Here is a 13060-nt window from a genome sequence, read left to right on the forward strand (position 1 = left end):
TGTTCTGATAATTACTACCAATAATTGATGATGATATACTATAATAATTACTATTACGTAATAATGCCGACAACTATAAAAGATCTTCTAATTCAGCAAGTTTCTTCGCCAAATCATCAAACTTATTTAAAACCGGTGCAAACATATCATGAACTGGTTTAGACTTCCGTCTATCGGCAAATGCAGATTTGGCTACCTCGTCTTGTTCGGGAAGTAGCATCCCAAATGCAACCGGATTATAACCTGATCCTACTTCTTCATCTTCTTCTCCGGTATCCGCAATCATCAGGGAATCAATACTCGTTTCTACCACCGAATCTCCTTCAACGGCGGCCATCTTTGAAGACTCAACCGTTAGCTCAGGACTATACCTAGAAGTATTTTCCAGAGTATTAGCAAGTCCATCATTACTTTCATCAATAACAGTAGTTGTCGTTTGACTTCCGGGAGTCAGTTCCTTCCGCTCCATAATTGTATTTGTTGGTGTTTGAACAAAATCCTCCCCTTGGATTTCATCACGACTGGAATATTTTAGTTCTAAACTCAGTGCACTCCCTGATCTACTGCTAATTGAATCTGTCTTGTAATTCCCACGAGCTGATTGTGAGCTCACACTTTCTTTTCCCCCGGTGGCCTTCACTCCACTCGTTAGACTATTGGTCAGGGTCAATGGGGTTATCACTTCGTTGGAAATCCGGGATTCGCTGCGAATACCATTAATATCACAGACATCATAATCATCCTCATCGTGGTCCTCTTCATTTGCAATGGTCTGTTTAACTGTGCAAGACTTGGAAAACAGAGGTGATGATTGGTTCATTAACGGTGATTCCTCTGGACTTTCAATTACATCCCCCCCAGCTTGAGCATAAGGATTAAAACTGGAGAGCTTAACTTCTTTATCATCATCATCCGTTTCTCTTGTGACTTCGTTCCTTTCTTCCTTGTTCCACTTTACTAAAACATTTTCACCTTGTTCGTTGAAGGCTTCATAATCATTCAATTGAAGCTGTTGAATATCAGAAGTAACTTGGTTTAGACGATCTAAAATCAAAGATCGTCTTATGATTGAAGCTGGACTATTGCTCTCTTCATTATCTTTGGAATCAAGTGGGAGATGGCTCTCAACTGGAGGGGTACTTTCTAACTCGTGATCTTGAGGAGATCTATTTCTAGTAAATTCAGATACAGGTGTATCAGGAGAGAAAGAACCTATTGAAACATCATCGTAGTTCTGGTGGACTGAAGGTCGCTCAAGTGCTTGCCATTCATCCAGGTTCTGTAGGCGACTAAGTGACTCCAACTGATGTGGTAAGCTTTCTTCTGATTGCACTCCACGTAAGGGAGTAAGCAAGTTAGAAGAGTTATCCACTAATCTGGATTTGATAGATGTCAATGGTACATCTGTAGCAAAACTGTTTCCCTTCTTCTTCTTAACCACTAATTCAACATTGGCAGGATACAAATCACTAAAAACTTCTGAATCCTTATCATCATCATCTTCACCAACAGATTTATTTGGTGGTTTCAAAAGAGAATCTGTTATATGTTTGCGATCATAAAACTCAGTAGGGAATTCTTGATCACTCTCATTATCTTCATCATCATGTGCCAAACTATTAGGTGCTTCTTCAACATGGAACATCACTGTTTTATTAGAAGGTGTTTTTTGTATTTGTGGCTTAAGTGTATCCATACTAACTCCACTCTTCTCTAACTCTTCATTCTTATAACAGTTTAATCTTGCAAGTCTTTCCCCAAAAGTCTCCAAACATTCTGCAGGTACAAAACCTGTCTTCCCGTCTTCTTCATCGGACATTATATTGCCTTCTTCATCTTCCAGTTCTGTGTACTGCGAAGTCCGGTCTATGGATGAAGATGGTCCATCAGAATTGATGACGCTGTTTATAAGACACCCGCTACTTACTCGTTTATGCTTAAGTCTATGGGCTATCCGTTCAGCTTTGGTTAGCTTTCGTATAAGCCACCAGTAATTATCTTGATCATTAACCAAGATAACAGGCTCATTTCTGGCCAAAGTGCAATGAGAAGGATCTGGACCATTGAAATCATAAAGTCCATAAAGCATATCAGGATCAATTTCCTTTGGTGGACTTCTAGGAGGTGATGGAGGAATCAACATATCATCTGTAGTTTCGATCATATCTCCTTCGTGATCGTAGAAGTCATCGTCGTCGTCCAAATCGTCAAAGCTCTCATCTACACTAGGATGCATGAACTCAACGTCCATGTCCGTAGCAACGGAGTCGTTTGCCGTCAATGGTTTTAATTGCATATCATCTTTATTAAGATAATTTGTGCCGTCAATGTTCTGGACTTTCCTTCGTTGTGGAGAGCGAGGCGATCTATTAGGAGAAGTTCTTGTTGGTGGCTTATTCGGTGATGATCTTAATGCTTGCTTGGAATCCGTACCTTTTCTTGGTGAACTAGTTGGAGTCGAGGTTGGAGATTGAATGAAGGACTTAGTGGTTAATGACTCGGAGTTCAATGATAACGTATCCTCCTCATCATCATCATTAGTCACAACGATACCTGGAAGTGGCAGAGTAGTGCCATTTATAGGAGATGCTAACGAGGGAGCTGGAACCGGAGCTGGAACCGGAGCTGGAACCGGAGCTGGAACCGGAGCTGGAACCGGAGATGACGATGGCGATGAGGAATATTCCTTATTGAATTTAGTAACAAACTTATGATGTCGTTCATCAAAAAGATTATTCGGATCAAAGGATGTATCCTTTAAATAATCAAGTACGGTTGATTGGATTAGTGACTTCCCTACACCAGCTTTACTTGGATCAATGACTACCGAACTTGCTTGAGAAACGTGAGTGACATTTGATGAGGTTGAGCCTATCGATAGTTTCCGTTCTAAATCATGGATAGCTTTATTTGTTGATTGTAGGGTACTTTCATTGGTCAGTTCCCAAGAGGATGAAGGCTGGATCGAAGAGTTGATAACTGAATCGCTCTTTGGGGTAGATGGTGGTATCAGATAATCACCATCATCATTATGATCACCAACATCATCATCATCATCTTGATGACTAAGATTATTTTGAGTTAAGTCATCACTCAGCATTGACATTTGTTTGGGTTCAGCCGTTTGTGACGATCCAGCAGTAGCTGATACCTTGACACCAGCTGAATCAACGGAGTCTTTCCCACCGTCTGCTTCGCTGTCCATTTCTTAAGACGTGCTCAATGGACAACGATGTTGAAATGGGGAGGAATCACTGGTGGGAAGGTTTGGCTAGAAGGGGAATGGTTTGAATCAACCTTTTGAATGTTTGAAAAGGTGTGGGAACTCCAATTTCCCAAAGGGGGGACCATTGAACTGCAGGTTGGAATTACTCAGAATAGCGAATAAGTGAAAAGAATCCTTCATGACATTACATTACGTCTAGTATATGTAACAATGAGAACTTGTACATATATACATGATCTACATATGTATCTAGTTATGTAAATCTAAGTCCTGCAATTATATGTGCCATCTACATACTTACGTGAGTATCTCTATGTATGGCGTTCTGTAATATACCACGACCGCGGTACATTTCAGTTCAGGTCCCCTTTTAAAAAGAAAACTCATCGTTTAATTCGTCAAGAGTTCGTTAATCAATCATATCGTTGTTTTCTATCGTGGTGATGTAACTGTTTCTATGATACTACCACAAGTGTTATTATTAACACTGCTTATGACACTATTGCACGACTACTTCCACACCACACACTACTAAAGGTACCGTACCTATTGTACTGGTTTTGGTGCTCATCGCGACTTGAAACAGACGGTGCTACCATTTCACATGGTTCTCTCTACCTGACATTCTCCACAGATTGTCTCTCTTGACTACTAAGATAATTTGTAGTTTGATTGGTAAGGGCAATGTTTCTGCGTGCAGTAAGAATCTTATGTCTTTTTGAAATCAGCTTTAATTGCCACTTTATAGGAACCAAAGGTAAGTACCCATTCCTTTCTTGATACAATTTCAATTCCAACCACACAATCACAAAGATCCAATAAGCGCAATAACTAATGATGCTTCCATAAGTAGCCGTATTTGACCAACCAACTAAAGCATTTAAAACCATCCACCATCCATCACGTAACCCATTACAACAATTCACATGCCATATGGTGTTGCCAATATCATAAGAACCTGGTCCATTACCACTTTCACTAACATCAACACCTCCACATTTTTGAACAAATCTCTCCAATTCTAAGAACCAAACCCCACGACTCATCAACCCTGCACTAACAATGTATAAGAAACAAGTAGATAATATTAAGAAATATTGCAATGATAATTTATTCCCACCCCGATACAACGAATAGCCAATGATACTTCCACAAACAACACCTGCCACAATGGAGTTGACTATAGAAATACCGCTTTGAGTCATCCCCGCACCTCCAACAAACACCACTGCTTCTAACCCTTCACGAAGCGTAGTCATTAATGGTAAGATGGCCAAATAGTATTTCTTCGCAAACAGTTTCTTGTTACCATTTGACTTATAAGAGTCCACGGGAGTGGATAAAGCATCAGTAGTAGTAGTACCCAAGGTGTTGGCAACAACTCCTGTATCTAAATCACCAGATTCAGTAAGTGAGTCTATGAGCTCATCAGTGCTACTGGTGACCTGTGGAGCAGCAACAGCACCGTCATCAGGAGCACCGCTAGTAGCAGCAACAGTAGCCGCAGTCTCTAATGTGCTGGATGGCAGGCTATCAACTTCATAAGCATTTCCCAACTTCATAAACCATTTGACTTTCATCACTTTATTAATCCGCAATAAGCCAATACCCATGACTGTAATGATTACGCTACTCAATAGACAAAAAACTCCCTCCCACAACCGTTCAGCGTAGAACCACAAGTCCTTTCCTACGATATAAAACACAGCAATGAACCCCAACCCAATAAAGAAACACACTAAGAGACCAGCTAATGCTCCTAGCCATACTTGTAATTTCAAACCCCGAACTTCGGAATCAGCTTGTCCCAATTGTTGCTGACCTTGTTTGATAAACAGTAAAAGTACACTAATGATAATCGCAGTTTCAAGGGTTTCCCGGAGAATTATAAAGAACACCTGTACAGAGAACGTATCTCGAAGTCCCATCTTAGATAGAAGGGCGGCCAATTACTTGGTGACTTCTTAACGAATCTATAAGTTACTGTTAAATGTCTTTTTTGGTCTCCTTCTTCCCCAGATTTATTTTTCCTCTTCGCCATATGGTAGCGCAGAACACGTTTGAACAGTTACTCATGGTGTTAGATGGTACAGTTAATAGCTGACTGAAGAACGGAAATGAGTACTTAACTTTCGGCTTGATCTCTGCTCATTCTTCTATGCAAATACAGAAGATAAAATAAGTGTAATAATACGGCAGTGAACGCCATTCTGTTGACAATGGGTTCGGGCCATGGCTCTCGGTATTGCGAGGACGGACAGCTACATACAGTAGCACTTTATTTGAAACTGGCAAGAAGTTTACCAATGTCTATTCAAAAGCTTATCACGTAGATGGTCATAAGATCATCGACCAAAGAAATGCATTGATTCGGATCGACGCTTTCAACTGTTGATATGAAGAAACACATCTGGCAAATGTACTTCACCAAGAGCTAACGTTGGAGAACATCTTCAATGGTGGTAGCTACTTTGTATTATCAAGCGGTAAAGCCGCTAAGAAGACAGAATCTTACCAGAGTAAACTAAAATTGCATATGTAGCAGACCAAAGTTGTTTGATGGGGTGAATAATCAATCCCTTGTCCTGTAGAAATGGTGCTTAAGTTGGTTCAGTGGAAGAAGCTTGGGGGGAAGATTGACTTAAGAAACGAACAAGTAACAGAGCCAGAAAGAGCAAATACAACGACTGGTTTAAACAATAATTAATGTATTTAAAACATCAAAAGCATATCTAATAGAAGAGAAGTGTATCAAGTATCAAAACATTGTCATGTTTACGCAGCTGGGAAATCAACAACAGCACTCAAACAAGTAATGAATTCATCATCCTTAGTATAAGCTCTAGCATTAACAATATATTGACCTGGAGGAACCTCCTGTGGAACCTCAACTTCCTTGACAATCACCTGTTCGCCATCAGCCACAGGACAACTCAAGTCTACCTTGGTGATCTCTTCACACAAGTCGAACGTTTGATGGATCAACTTGATGAACCCATACTTAACGTCGACCTCAACATAGGCACCATCCAAAATGGGTTTATCCAAGTACCCCTTAGCAATAAAAGTCAAGTTTTGACCTCTTTCTGGTGGGTTGGGGGAAATAACTACACTATGTAAAGATAACAATTGAGACACACTAGCATCACAATTCATGATAGGAGATCCACCGGGAACTGGCTTTTCATCCTTATCGTTCCCAGGGAAGGCAGCAGCGGTCCATTCATGGACTTTTGGTTCGTCGATTTCGAATACTTTGACCACCTTAGAAGCAAGTTTGTTAACCAGTGGTACAAATGAGAGACCCAATGCGGGGGCAATGAGTGATGATATAACAGCACATTGGACTGCCTTCTTTAATGTGACCATGTTGTTGGTGATGCAACGATTGATGTGATGACGTCTAGAGAGATTAGTGGTATGGAGCTCAAGAAGAAGAGAAGGATGAAGTCGGCGAACTCCTCGTGTCACCAGAGATAAGAGAGGAAGGATTGCGGCTGAAACTTGGAGCGCAGTCACGTGATTCATTGACATTTACTACGTGCAGTAGTCGGTATACCGATAATATTTATATAATTGGATGACATTGTTCTATGTAGTATAATTATCCCGTGATAAGAATATTGGACGACAAGGCATCAAAGCGTTCACTTAGAATATGGTTTTGAATAAGACACAACTCTTGGAATAATTCGGCTCCACCAGGGACCTTAATAAGTTCCGTTAATCTTTCCAGTGATAACTTCCATACAACCGAATCTTGGACTGTAGTATAAGAAACATTCATATGTTCACTGTCAGGGAACAAATTTCCAAATGCAGTCATGGGTAAGATAGAACTATGAATCGTGTTCCCTTCACTATTTTCAAATTCAACTACTTGACGAATAAATCCACTTTCAACTAAGAAAATAGCTGGTGAATCTCTTGCAGTATTATAAAATTCAAGATCAACGGGGACTTTCTCCTTCACAAAGAATTTGGTGGCTCTTGACCAAAACTCTTCATCTCTCTTACTAACCCCCAGGAAAATAATCATTAAAAGTGGTAATGGTTGCTTTTTGAAGGAATTATCTGGAGTAATTGCATTCCCACTGGGTAAATATCGATTATGAATCTTTTGTTCATCTCTAACGGTTCTAGCAGCTGCCTGGAAAACTTGATTGGTTCTCGGAGTACCCACTGTAAATGCATTCTGAAGATTTCTGGCTGCTTGTGGACCTGAAGATGGTGAACCAGTGTTACTGTTGAATGCTGGAAGTCCAGAGCTTGAACTTGAGACTCCTACATTGATACCGGAAGATGGAGAATTAGAAGAATGACTATTATGTCTTGACATTGATGATGATCTACCACCACCACCCACAGGAATTCTTCTAATACTTTGAACTGATTTATAGGTTTGTAAAAATGCATTTTCACACCATTCCAATGCATAGTTCAAGGAATTAAACAATTTAATATCATTATCTCCGTCCCATAGCCCAGCATCTCGTAAAGCAACAATAATATCATCATCTTCAAATACAGATGAGAATATCAATTGAGTATTAAACTCATTAAGTAAGTTCATGATTCTTCTAAACCCTTCTGCAGCAGAGAAATCAATACTTTGGACATTCTTCATATCAACTATAAGATATTTAATAGGGTGTCTTTGGAAACTTTGATCTTCGAATTTCTTCCGAATGGTATCTTCGACTCCACCAATTGAGCCAAAGAAAATGGTTCCTTGTAATTTAATAATACATATTTGATCTCCAACATCCTTTAAGAAATCTTGTTGTTTCACGTGTCTTAAAACCGTTGAACGAACCACGGAACCACGATAAATCCCACTGACAACTGGAGTCCTAGCAGCTTCAACAACAAATGAAAGACATGCCAAAAGGATACCCACAATAATCCCCAACACAAAGTCTAATGCACCCATGGTCACAACAATGATCACCACTGTAGTATATTCGATTTTCTTCAATCTACCACGAGTATCCCAAAGGGACTCTTTGAGTAATTCATAACCTAATAAATAGATCAATGACCCCACCACACAAACTGGAATGTATCCTATCACCACAGGACCAGCTACCATGACAAGACCAGTTGCAATGGCTAACATGACACCAGCAATGCTATCGTCAGCACCAGCACGAATGAAAAGCACTGAGTTGGTGTACACCAAATAATTTTGAATTGAACCCATTAAACCTGACAAGACATTGGAGTACCCATGGGCCACCAATTCACGATCCACATCAAATTGGTCCATACCCACAGTCACTGCTAAGGCTGGAACGTTGATAGGGACATGTAAAACACCAAAAAAAGTTAATGCAAGCATAGTTGGGATTTGTTTAAATATACTCCACCAATCAACACTACCGAATTTGTAGAGTTCATAGAATGCGTACCATGGAAGACCACTTTCCACTGCTGGGAACACGAAACCCAAGTCTCTAGCAGATTCAAGAGACCAAGAGGGAACTATAATGATGATCAAATGAGCTAAGACGAACACAGCAATGAAATAAAGTGGGACCAAAAGTGAGTTACTAATTCGATGTTGTAAAACCACCAAAATAATAGTCAAGATTAAAGGAATAGTCCATTCAGATATGATGATTGCATTTTGGAAAAGATATTGCAATGTGGGCAAATTATACTGTAATCCTCCTTCTAAACGAGAACTTACTTCCACCCCAGTGGCTATAAGGAAATACCCCACACCACCAATACAGCCTACCAAGATATGACGAGGGAAAAAACCCACAAGGACTCCCAATTTCAATTTACCCAAAAGGAAGAACGTCAAACCTGTAACTATTGATGAAAGAGCATATGCCACAATGGTAGTAGCTAAAATGCCTTCTTTATTCTGATAATTGAAATCAGCAGCAATAGATAAGGCCATAGTATGGAAAAAAGGTGTGACTTCAATCATTTCAGACCCAATGGCGGAATTAAATGCTGATAACCCCAAGGAATAAACCAATTGAGACACAATAGTTGAGAGATAAAACATTGAAAGTCCAACTGGAGCTAAACCTGAAAACACAGCTTCACTTATTGGGAACATGATCATACCATAAGACAACCCATCTAAGATATTAAGTAAAGTTCCTAGGAATACCGCAGGGATATATTTCAAAGGTTTCATGGCTTTACCAAGAATACCAATAGAACCACCACCCGAGGCCGCCATTGGTTCATGAATTGGAGGTGCTAAATATCTACCATCAGCCACAGTTAACAAGGGAGTCGTAGAAGTGTCAATAGCCGATTCCTCATCTACTTGAGAGGGCCGTTTATTGATATCGGTGTCATCAGTGTACCGAATGTACTGTTTGCCACTACTAGGTGAGTTCTTTCTAGATGCTTTCCTCATAACAGACAGCAGCAGTTCATTATTACCTGAACCCATGATTGCTATTGGAGGAGAAGATCCCAAATAAGTTGAAGAATCGTCACCATCATCTTCATTTACTTCAGCCACATCTGGAGTATCTTTATCCAGAACTGTATCATACGCTCCTTCGCTGTCGGGATCCGTAAGACCTATGCGAGCCAAATTGGCAGATTCTTGATGAACATCGTAACCGGAGAACACTTGAGGCGAATGACTGGCAGCAGAGATACTTTGACGATTTAACGAAGCAGATATATAACTTCTACCACCGAATTCAAACCCACCAGATTCTTTAAAGGAACTAACAAACGCTTCAGACATTGAAGGTTTGCGCCTATTATGGCCATCGAACTGGCTTTGAGGAAGACTCATGCAGTTATCACGGATGAATGGACGAAGTCAAGAGCAATTGTCAGATAATAAATATTTATACTAGATTTAATAAATCACAGGTCTGAAATTTACTACCTCTATACTGAGAATTACCACGACATAAACTAATTACTACCATAGGTACATATACTTACATATATACGTAAATGTATATAACTAGCATACATATATATGTATAGGTATAGACGTACATGTATATTTACACCCTATCAATACAGTACTTCGCTTGCCAGAACAATAGGAACTCCCACGTATACATTCGTACCGAACAGGAGTCAAAATGTGTACAATGACTTATATTAACAGCACTGTACAAAGATGAAAATTTTTACAATGTAATGAATATTTTGTAGAAGCCGTCGTTATAGCTACAACCCTAACTAATGATACAGGTATGAGCTATTGTGTATCATTTGATAACTGAAAGGAAGTCAATTGCACTTTTGGCTCGGCGTTAACTGCTTTTTTTCACCGATAAGAAGTTTGATCAAGCTCAAATGAAATAATTATAACAATTTTATGATTATGGGGCGTTCTGGAATATTTATGGCATCACACCAGATTTCCGATCGTATTGTTATGTATTCTTATTGTTAATATTTATTTATTCTTGTTATTTTTCTTCTATTACTTTATTGTTGAAGTAGGTTATATCTCCTTTAAGTGTGATCACGTGAGAACGAGAGAAGTAGATCGGCGCTACCGTTTAATATTCCATTTGCACATATTAAAATTATACATTAAACATTCATACTCATATGCTGAAATATCTTCAATTGTATTTATTTCCAGTCTCTAGTACTACTTCAAGTAGTAACTAATTAACTCGACTATATATATACATATGATGGCTTATTCAAATAATACACCATATCTTTTTTGGGAACAAGTCTCAGACCAATTGCTTTCTCGAACCTTTGAAGAATAACTGCACAATGGCAATCTGTAAAATAGCCATTCCAACCATTAAAGCAACTTCAAAAATTGAAAAGTAATAAATTCTGGATTCTGTGGATCTGACAGTGGCTTGATTACGGTTATTTCTTGTTTTGTAATATTGTAATGTTCTCATCAACCCATCCAACTTTTGATCAATTTGATTGGCAGTATTCTCCATCAGTTCAACATGAGCAATTGGCTTGTTTTGAGGTTGATCAGGCAATTGTGCTTGATACTTCTTTGCATCTTCAGCATTATCGTATTTGATTTCAAAATCAATCACCTTCTCAGCATATGTAGACATCTTATTGAAGAAACAAAAGCCATACTCACCAACATCATCTCCAGTTAAAACAAAATCTCCTTGTCTTTCCTTATTCTCAGACACAATAATCTCATTTCTAGGATTTTTGATAGTGTAATCAACGTCAAAGGCACCTCCACTTTGAACAGCAAAGTAAAAACTGATCTGAGAGTTGGGCTTTTCAGTGAAGATGTAAAAACAGGCTTCTTCTTCTGCAGGTAATGTGAAGGTCAACGCAGACCCGTATACTACCAGGAACAACACACAAAGAATTCCAAACACAGAGTACTTCATCGTTATTGACTTAGTAAGGTAATACTTGTATGGGGTATACACAGTGTGTGTTATGTTTCCACTCAAATTTTTCTCTAACTTTAAAAGACGTGTTGACAGGCGTGCAATAACCAAACCGAGAATGGTAGCGCAGAATAGAGATGTGCTATAGATCAACGCAGTTTAGTAGTAATTCTATCAATACGTATTTAATGTTATCTTTATGTATTTATATGTACATAGAATGCTATTTACAGTATAATGACGTTGTGATTTGGTTCTGTTATTGCACGTAAACCATCTTACCAGCCTTATCGAACCCAACAGCTCTGTCCTTCTTTCTATCTCTTCTTGAAGCACCATAACGGAAACCAACATCACCAGATTTAGCCTTAATGAATTTGAAAGCAGTACGCTCTCCTTGGTTCTGTTGACCTATGATAACTTCTCGAGAAGCAGTTTTACCCTTTTTAATTGCAGCTAATTTCTCCAAAGTTTCTGAGGCTGGTTCTAACTCAAATGTAGCAGCTGCTTCAATGGGCCCAAAGGGTTCGGATTCGGCAATGGAAATAAATCTTTGTTGTAAAGTTTTGGAAGGGATAGGAATTTCAGTCAAATTCTCTGGTTGATGTGCTGCATTGTACAATGGGAACATTTCATACATTGTTTTTGCAAATGAAGATATTTCAGAGTTAATTTTACCTTCTGCTGCCCATGATTTTTCAATGGCTTGTAATTTAGCAATGGCTTCAACACGATTAATTTTTAATCCGTATTTAACAGACGTTTCTTGTACATGAGTACCTTTAGCTTCAATCTCTTGATAAATGGCATCTTTGGTTTCATGAGAAACGATATAAGCAGTTTTACAAAAGGGATTTTGAGGAAATGGTTGTAATTGATCTCTTGAAGATAGCGATGTTCTGAATTCATTACCATTTTCTTCTTCAATTCCAACCAATGATTTTCCATCTGGAACAACATAATTGGGTCTATGTTCACGTGGGGGGTAGTAATATTTGTTTCTATAGTATTCGCCTCGAATGTTACGAGGTCCAAGCCATTGCTTCATTTGCTTTTGTAAAACAGTAGAGTGATCTTTTTTGTCTGATTCTGGAACCACTGGTCTATATCTCAGGGGCAAAGCAGGCATACGACGATACCGAACTTGCGTTAACGACATGCCTGCATTAGCAGGACACTTAACTAAAGGCTTAGAAGTTCTAATCATCAAGACTATCACCTGGTACTACCTAAACTGTTGATAACATCTATTGAAGTCTTAGAGTCTTACTACTCGAAAATTTTTTTTTTTCACTTACTCCAACTATCACCAACGTTATGTAATAGATTATGTAACACACCCCAACAAAAGTGAACGTTACACGACTCACATACAATGTTTTTGTTTACATGGATCAACTGTAGATGGTGAATACAGAATCCTGTTGGCTCCTTTCCAGTTACTAAGCTTATAGAATCAAAGGGAAGTCACATAGGGATCCTGACAGCACGCCTA

General features: G+C 39.0%; 6 protein-coding genes across 6 annotated transcripts; all 6 read right to left on the reverse strand.

Annotated features, from left to right (window-relative positions):
- Positions 1–73: 73 nt before the first annotated feature.
- Positions 74–3205, reverse strand: BUD14 (protein phosphatase regulator; the record flags this gene model as incomplete). The annotated part of the gene is made up of 1 exon (XM_043194693.1): positions 74–3205. One exon carries the CDS (start codon positions 3203–3205, stop codon positions 74–76), a length of 3132 nt encoding a protein of 1043 aa, XP_043050444.1.
- A 635-nt stretch (positions 3206–3840) lies between these two features.
- On the reverse strand, positions 3841–5154 carry FTH2 (Fth2p; the record flags this gene model as incomplete). Its single annotated transcript, XM_043194694.1, has 1 exon — positions 3841–5154. One exon carries the CDS (start codon positions 5152–5154, stop codon positions 3841–3843), a length of 1314 nt encoding a protein of 437 aa, XP_043050445.1.
- Positions 5155–6001: 847 nt separating this feature from the next.
- On the reverse strand, positions 6002–6595 carry NPC2 (sterol transporter; the record flags this gene model as incomplete). The annotated part of the gene is made up of 1 exon (XM_043194695.1): positions 6002–6595. One exon carries the CDS (start codon positions 6593–6595, stop codon positions 6002–6004), a length of 594 nt encoding a protein of 197 aa, XP_043050446.1.
- Positions 6596–6830: 235 nt separating this feature from the next.
- KQ657_004008 (uncharacterized protein) lies at positions 6831–10004 on the reverse strand (the record flags this gene model as incomplete). Its single annotated transcript, XM_043194696.1, has 1 exon — positions 6831–10004. The coding sequence occupies one exon, from the start codon at positions 10002–10004 to the stop codon at positions 6831–6833; it is 3174 nt and encodes a 1057-aa protein (XP_043050447.1).
- A 913-nt stretch (positions 10005–10917) lies between these two features.
- Positions 10918–11562, reverse strand: KQ657_004009 (uncharacterized protein; the record flags this gene model as incomplete). The annotated part of the gene is made up of 2 exons (XM_043194697.1): positions 10918–11407; positions 11558–11562. The coding sequence occupies 2 exons, from the start codon at positions 11560–11562 to the stop codon at positions 10918–10920; spliced, it is 495 nt and encodes a 164-aa protein (XP_043050448.1).
- Positions 11563–11824: 262 nt separating this feature from the next.
- Positions 11825–12724, reverse strand: KQ657_004010 (mitochondrial 37S ribosomal protein mS45; the record flags this gene model as incomplete). Its single annotated transcript, XM_043194698.1, has 1 exon — positions 11825–12724. The coding sequence occupies one exon, from the start codon at positions 12722–12724 to the stop codon at positions 11825–11827; it is 900 nt and encodes a 299-aa protein (XP_043050449.1).
- Positions 12725–13060: the final 336 nt, after the last annotated feature.

This window comes from Scheffersomyces spartinae (genome assembly GCF_019049425.1).
Source record: "Scheffersomyces spartinae strain ARV_011 chromosome Unknown scaffold_5, whole genome shotgun sequence".
In the NCBI taxonomy this organism is placed as follows: domain Eukaryota; kingdom Fungi; phylum Ascomycota; class Pichiomycetes; order Serinales; family Debaryomycetaceae; genus Lizanozyma; species Lizanozyma spartinae.